The sequence below is a fragment of the Geospiza fortis genome, unplaced genomic scaffold (genome assembly GCF_000277835.1).
Source record: "Geospiza fortis unplaced genomic scaffold, GeoFor_1.0 scaffold23, whole genome shotgun sequence".
Classification (NCBI taxonomy): domain Eukaryota; kingdom Metazoa; phylum Chordata; class Aves; order Passeriformes; family Thraupidae; genus Geospiza; species Geospiza fortis.
In genome coordinates, this window is record NW_005054303.1 from 14684221 (window position 1) to 14692287 (window position 8067).

The 8067-nt window shown below is 47.9% G+C and overlaps 1 protein-coding gene across 1 annotated transcript in view; it reads left to right on the top strand.

Moving 5' to 3' along the window:
- TRIM9 (tripartite motif containing 9) overlaps positions 1-8067 on the top strand; it is a gene marked incomplete at its 5' end in the record, with an annotated part of 74001 nt that overhangs the window by 47302 nt on the left and 18632 nt on the right. The window contains 2 exons of the mRNA XM_031066212.1: positions 3323-3433; positions 4802-4955. Coding sequence (XP_030922072.1) covers positions 3323-3433; positions 4802-4955 — 265 coding nt within the window. The remainder of the gene's footprint in view (positions 1-3322; positions 3434-4801; positions 4956-8067) is intronic.

Here is an 8067-nt window from a genome sequence, read left to right on the forward strand (position 1 = left end):
GGACACCCTGGGACAGTGGGAGGTGTCCCTGCCATGGCAGGGGTGGCACTGGGGGGTCTTTAAAGATCCCTTCCAACCCAAAGCACCCTGGAATTGTGTGATTCACCCCAGCAGAGCTGTTCCAGTCACAAACTGGAATTGAATGAACTCCCCACTCAAACAAGAGCAGTGTTTGAGGCCAGACCCAGCCTGTGCAGGGCCAGCTCCAGCTCAGAGCCACCCAGCATCTCCAGAGCCTCTGGGCAGTGTCCAGGGCCAGAGGAGCAATAGGGGAGCTCCCTCTGCTGCCCTGTCCACCCTGCACCCCCTCCCCTGCCACAGCCTGGCGTTGCTGGGAGCAGCAAGGGCTGGCTGCTCCCTAAACACCTGGGGCTGTTCTGGGGAGGGTTTAGTGGCGTTTCACACAAGCTGTGTGTTGTCCCAGAGCTCCCAGGGAGCAGGATGAAAGGGAACAGCCTCAGCATGCACCAGGGGAAGGTTTGGATTGGGTATCAGGGAAAATTTATTCGTGGAAAGGTTTGTCCAGCCCTGGCATAGGTGCTCAGGATCTCCATGCCTTTAGTGGAGGGATTTTAAATCCGTGTGGACCTGGGGACATGGGTCACTGTGGATTCTTTTGGGTTTTTTTTTTTGGTTTTTTGTTTGGTTGGTTGGTTTTTGTTTGTTTGTTTTGTTTTTTGTTGGTTTTGTTTTGGTTTTTGTTGAGGTTGGGATTAAAAGTGTGAGATGCTATTTCTTGTTTGGACTCAGATGTTTATTAGTTCTTACCTATGTTACAGTCTCACAAACTGTGAGTTTTACAGCACTTCAACACATTAAAAATGGAATCATAACTCTCTCTCTACAAGGCCTTTTAAGGATAAACTGTTTAATTAAGCAATGATACTTAAATTATTTTTACTTTTAACTTTAAGACTAACTTCTCATGTCCTGCAATGTGGACTTTTTTATCCAATTACACAATATTACCTAAACTTATGAAGAAGAAAGATTAGCTTCTGCTTTAAAAATTCCACCTTGCTTTATATATATATATATATATATATATATGTATGTATGATACATATTGTAAATATATATATATATAACTACATTTTAAAACTTTAAGCTCCAAGTTTTTTACTCAGTGACACTACACACTTCTATTCAAACTCCACACCCATCATCTCAGTTCTGTCATTTAATTTTGGAAGCTTTTAAGCTTTTTCCACAGCCTCAGGCCAGTGCAGTGTTCTCTTGGGGGTCAGTGCCTGTCAGCACAGAAATCTGAAATTCTCAGCAATTCCCAGGGTTCCAGCAGGGCAGTGCTGGGGGGACATTTGGCCTGGGTGGTCTTTGAGGGCTTTTCCAACCTGAAGGAATCTTTCCTTCTAAGCTGCAAGGCTGGTAATTCTTTTTTTCCTGCTAGGTGATTAAGTAGAAGTGATTAAATTTTAATTAACCAGCACCTGATGGCCCTGCAGGACTCACCCCCCCCAGAAGCCCAGGTTGCCTCACTGCAATTCCTTTCCCCTGCCCATCCCTCAGACAGCAGTGCGGAGATCCCAGCAGGCACTGAGCTCCCAGGAGTGTTTGTCTGTAGCACTCATATTTTTTGGAAAAATCCTTTTGGCCAGGATTTTTCTCCTGGGAAGCTGAGAAGCCTCAGAGAAAAAGGAAAACCATATTATTTCCTTTGCTTCTCTTGTGCTTTGTTGTTTTGGAATGTGGTTGGAGATTGTTTATCCAACAGGTGATTGTTTTATTGGTTTTATGTGAATTGTTTTGACTTAATGGCCAATCAAGGTCAAGCTGTGTGGAGGCTCTAGAAAGAGTCACGAGTTTTCATTAGTATCTTTCTAGACTTCTGTAGGTATCCTTTCTGTATTCTTTAGTATAATATAATATAATAAATATAATATAATATAATATAATATAATATAATATAATATAATATAATATAATATAATATAATATAATATAATATAATATAATATAATATAATAATCACATAATAATAAAATATTGTGTATATTAAATATAAAATATATATTTATATATTTTATGTATTTTAAATTTATATAAAAATATCTACATTATTTTATGATATATCATAAAATAATAAATTAGCCCTCCAAGAACATGGAGTCAAATTCATCATTCCTTCCTTCACCTGGGAACCCCACAAATACAATATTCATCCCTGTTTATTGCAGCTTTTCCCATCTGGCTGCAGCTGCCAAGCTCATCCTCGCAGCTCATCCTCGCTGTAACACTCCACAGAGCTGCACAGCTTTGTTCAGTGCCAGTGGAGGGCTGTACACAGCTTTTTAAAGCTCTTCCAGGAGTAGAAAATAAAGAATATTCTGTCAGCATTTGAGCACATTTGTCCAAGCATAAAATCTCTGTTCCCGAGCTGCTCTGCCAGTGAAATCCCGGATCTGCAGGATTCAGTGTGAAGGAGCAGCCAGCTTCAAACAAATAAATAAAAATAATCCTTGTGGCATCCAGCCCGGACCCTCTCCTCCTTGCTGTGCTTCAGGGAAGGTCAGCAGAGCCCTGAGGCACCAGCAAACCTCACCCTTGTGCTGCTCTGCTGGGATGTGATCCCCTGGGGAAGGAGCTGTGAGTGCAAGAGGTGCCTTAATGTGGAGCTTGGGCAGCCTCAGGCTGAGCTTGGATTTATTTATTTATCTGCTCTCCCTCAGAGCTCATCCCCAGCTTGTGGAGGAAAAAACAGGGAATTCTGCAGCATGGTCCCTGCAGCTGCTGAGCATGTCAAACACATCCTCAGGGATGGGGCTGTGGGAGGTGGTGTGTTCATCCCTCTGGCAAAGAGCAGCTGCCAGGGTCACTCCTCATCCTCCTGAGTGAGGATGCCCCAGAGCCAGCCCCATAACCTGGCTGCATGCCCAGGGTGCATAGGGCAGCTGTGGACCCATGGAAGTTGGCATTTGCTTGGCATGGAGCTCACCAGCTGCCATTTGGAAGCTGGCTTAATTAAAGGCAGGGCATGGAGCTGCCCTCCTGCTTTGAATAATTATGTGTGTTAATTATGATTTTGGGCTGAACAAAGCTTGTTAGAACAGGCTGCCCTGAGAAATTGTGGATTCCCCATCCCTGGAAGTGTCCAAGGACAGGTTGGACAGGGCTTGGAGCAACCTGGGATGGTGCAAGGTGTCCCTACCATGGCAGGGGGTGGAACAAGATTCATTTGGGTTGGAAGGGACCTTAAAAACTTCCTGTGATTCTACACTGTTGTTCCCCAGGTTCTGAGGGGTCTGTAGCTCAGTGTGTGAGTGTGGGCCAGTCCTGGTGACCCTGGTGTCCTTGTCCCCTGCAGGTGGTGCGGGACCAGATCTCGCACTGCACGGTGAAGCTGCGCCAGACCACGGGGCTGATGGAATATTGCCTGGAGGTCATCAAGGAGAACGACCCCAGCGGCTTCCTGCAGGTCAGGCTGGGGCCTGGGGGGTGCAGCAGGGCTGGGGCTGCTCCAGGGGAAATGGACCCGTAAAATCCAGGATCTGCCTCTGGTCATCCCCATGTTCACAGCAGGGCAGGGACGTTTCTGGAGGAGAGTGTCAGGAAAATTAATCCACAAACACCAGAGATTTGTGTCCAAAAAGGAGACAAGAGGAGTCCTTTTACTTTATTCAAATAAAGGGAGAGGCCATGGGGCATTCCCCCGGGATCTGTCACGTTTTTGGAGGACGCAGCCTCCCTTTTTATCCCAATTCCCCTGCCACATTTCCCTTCTCTCTTTCCCCATTTCTGAGGTACTTGAGAGGTTCAGACTTCCCAAAACACCTGATACCAGAGATTTCCCTCTAATGTATAACCCTCCCTTTTAATTTTTCATTCTTACAGAATTTAGGGGTTTTTCTCCCCCATTGTATCTTTCATCTTTCAATGTCTAATTTCATTTATTAGCAAACCCAGAGTTTATTTCTAAAAGCAAATATCAATCAGTGGAATCCTTCCCATTGTTTCTTTTATCTCCCAGTGCTGGTTTTATCTACCAGCAGACCCACAGCTTGTTTATAAAGACAGATCTGCCATTCCTCTCAAGAAGAATGGAGCAGGGGGTGGATGGTGCATCTCTGGAGCAGGGATCACACCGTGCTCCTGGCTCTCCACTGAGACACCAACAGACCAGGCACTCCTGGGCTCCCTTTGGTGTGAAAAAAGGACTTGTAAAGGATTCTCAAAGCCTGACAGAAAGCTCACACAGCCTTGTACACCTGTGTGCAAACTCTGAGATAAGGTGTGCTGGCTTAGGAAGGCCATGGAGTAGAGATGATGTTGCTGAGAGACTGAACTAGAAACAAGTTTCAAACCATGGCCTTGCAAAAAGACCAGATATTTCAGAGAATTAGAACTATGAAAGATGCATTGTGGGGAAAAATAATTAGGTGATTGGGGTGAAGCATTAGCAGCATTGTGTAGCAAAAGCTGATAGGTTGAAAAACATTTATAAGGTAATAGGTTGGCTTCTGATAGAATGGTGCTGAGTTTTACATCTCTTGTGTCTTAGCCTTCTATGAGACTGGTAATGGAATAAAATCTATTAAAAGACCTCTCAGCTGACCCATCTCTGTAAAGCTAGGGTTTTCCAATACTTTGTCACTAAACCCTACCATTAAATAGCACCCAGCCCTCCAGGGTTCCCTGCTCCAGCCCAGCCTGCAGCGAAGAGAGATGCTGGAAACCTCGTGTGACATCCCAGCCTTCAGCCTGGGAGGCAGGGGGACGGGGAGAGCAGGGTGGGGACAAGGCATGGGACACTCCCACAGCAGCTGAGGCTGCTCCTGCCCTGCAGATCTCAGATGCTCTCATCAGGAGGGTGCACATGACCGAGGACCAGTGGGGCAAGGGGACGCTCACCCCCCGCATGACCACGGACTTCGACCTGAACCTGGACAATGCCCCTCTGCTCCAGTCCATCCACCAGCTGGACTTCGTGCAGATGAAAGGTAAGGATCTTTCCAGTGCCTTCCTGCCTGGGTTTGGAAAGCCAGGGGTCTGCTAAGGACAGCAGGAGCCTCCCCTCAAATGGAAAATGCAAACCCCCTCCCTCCCAAGTGTTATAAATTTGAAATTAAGGGGCTGTCAGGGAAAAATATGGGAGCAGGAATAACAGTTCTGTAATAGGGAAGAAAATAAAAGGATAAAATAAGCAATGCAGTAAACTAAAACAATACTGAGTCAGAGCCCAACCTGACACCCTGTGGGTCAGGGTGCTGGCAGCAGTGCCATTGGAATTGTGGCTCAGCCCTCCTGCAGTGTCAGGGGTGGTTCTGCTGGAGCAGGGATCCTGGAGAAGGGTGCAGTCTCTGCCTCTGAAGATCCAGGGGAAGAGGGAAATCCTCTGGGCAATCCAGTGCAGAAGCCGTGCTGGTGTTCCAGAATCTCCAGATTATATCCAGGTAGGAATGCTTGGCTCCTCCCTCTGGGCTCACATCTCCCAATGGGATGCTGCAGTTCTTATCAGCCATGCAGGGACATTCAATGGCTGCTATCAGCAAGGTGTCTGCCCAGGGGGAGGAGTGGGTGTGGAAGAGATAAGGAAAAGCTGCCCAATGAACAGAAGACAACTGCCATACAGATGGCAAATAGAAAACAATTTGCTTGGCAATCCAGGACCCTTCCCAAAGCTCAGCTCTGCTCCTGCTGGGAGCTGCCAGGCAGCTCATCCGAGGGGAAGGGCAGAAAAGGAGAGTTTCTCACCTCCTGTGAGAAATGAATTTGTAGAGAATTCTCCAAGCTTAACAGAAGGCTGACACAGAGTGCATCTGTATGGAAACTTTGAGATGAGAAATGCTGACTTAGAAATGCTATAGAAGAAGACAGAGATTGTTAAGAGAAAAATAGAACTAAAATCAAGTTTCAAAGGATGGCTCTGCAAATTAAACTAATTAAACTAAATACTTTGGGGAACTATGAAAGGTGTATTGTAGTAGGACTTATGAGGGGTAATTTTAGATGATTGGCTTTAAGGCATTTTACACCATGGTGTGGCAAAAGCTGACAGGCCAAGAAACACTTTTACTGTATTGTAATTAGGAAATAGTTGTCTTCTGATTGTGATGGTGTGAATGATAAAATCTGTATTGCCTCACCCTTCTCATGAGACTGAAAATGGAATTAAAGTTTTGAAATACCTGTCAGCTGCCCCATCAGAAAAGGGCCCAATCCAACAACCTCCCAGCAGGACTGGGCACCCCAGACCCAGAGTTGTGCCCATTCCTGTGGGTTTTGCATCCCTGGGCCAACCATCTGCCTCCCTGTCTTGGATCCCTGGGCATCTGTGTGCCAGAGCAGGGTGCCCAGGGGTTTGGCTTCGCCTGGAAAAGCACTCCTACTGCATTAAAAATTTACTAGTGCATTAAAAAGTGCTCTGACAAAGTTGTTAGTGCATTGAAAAGCGCTCTGCAGGTTGGGACCTCTCTTTTGAGAGCAGCACAAGGCTTTTCCCAAACCTCTCCTCACATCCCCGTGCTCAGCAGCATCTGTCACAGAGCAGATGTCCCTGCAAACAGAGCCAGGTCACCTAGCCTGGGCTCTGCCCTCCCTCCCTCACCTCCCTGTTGGTTTAGATCATCATTTTGGCTTTCTTTTCTATTCTATTCTATCCTATCCTATCCTATCCTATTCCAGTTCTATTTTTCTCGATTTCCTTGCTGTTCCCCCTTCCCTCTGTGCTCTTTTTCCTGTCCCACCAAGGGCTGCTGCAGCCCATGAGGAATTTGGGGTTTGGGAAGCCCAGGGAAGCTGACAGAGCTGCAGAGGGGCTGTGACACAGGGAGGCTCAGGAGGACACAGCACCTGGCCTGCACCTTCAGCCACCAACCAGCTGCAGCTCTGGCACTGCTCTTCCTCCCCACCACAGCTGGAATTCCTGGCCCAGGAGCTGTCTGCACACCCCAGGGTGTCTCAGTGGCCAGGGACAGGCAGGATTTTGGCCACACTCTTCTCTGTCACCACGAGGAGCATCCTCAGCTGATGGTGCTGGTGGCAGGGAGGAGCTGCCCGTGCTCGCTCTTCCTTAGCCAGGCTGTTCATCTGAAATGTCAGGAATATTTTTGGATGGCAAACCCAGGGAGGGCTGGATTGCTGCTTCACACCCCTGTGTTCCTGCCCTCCCTTCCTGCAATTTAGCCCAGAGGGTTATTTTTAATTAATAAGAGCAAATCTGCTGCTGGTTCAGCCGCCCACCCTCCTCTTATCAAATCCCTCCTCCTCCTCCCAGCTCAGCCTGGCTGTGGAAATCAGTTGTTGGTTTTGTAGACTTGCAGGAGGTTGGGTTTGCATCCCAAATCTGTGTCACAGCACCAGGGGAGGGAGGGCAACACCTGAGGCCTCCATAAAGAGCAGTCCCAAGGCATCCCACACCCACTGGCAGCCTGCAGGATGCAGCCCAGCAGGTGGAGGAGTCACAGAGGGGGAATGCTGGGCAAATCCAGCTTTTTCCCAGGCATCCATGGCTCCTCCCCATCTTGTCTGGCTTCTCCACGTCTGCTTCCAATGGCTCTTGTCACTTGGGGCAGTGAGGATGAGGATGGTGGATGAGCAGCTCTTTGAGAGGTGAGTCCCTGTCACTCCTCCCGTGCTTTTCAGAGCAGCAGTGGGCTGTGGGACACATGTGGAGATGCCCAAACACAGCAGCAAAATCCCTGGCAGTCCTTTCTGCCCCCTGTGCAGCTGATGGCAGCCAAAGGGGGTCCTCAGCCCCCTCAGTTTTATCGCAGTGGATTTATTGAAGGGAAGAGCAGGGCTGTAGATAAGCTCAGAACCTGTGGGAGAATTGTCCCAGGTTTGGGACTGGCTGCATGAAAGGTCCAGGCAGCTCAAAACAGACACATTGTCCTGCCATAATTCTCCAAAATCAAATAGAAAATGGGAATAAAGCAGAAAAGCTTAAAGCAGGGGGGAGGAATTCAGTGGGAGAAAAATCCTTTCTGCTGCCGTCCCACCCAGGCAGCAACTGCACCCTGCATCCCCCAGGGTTGCACTAATTGCACTAATTGGTGATTAGTCTCGTCCCCAGTGCCGGCCCCGCCGATCCTGCAGCTGGAGGGGTGCTGC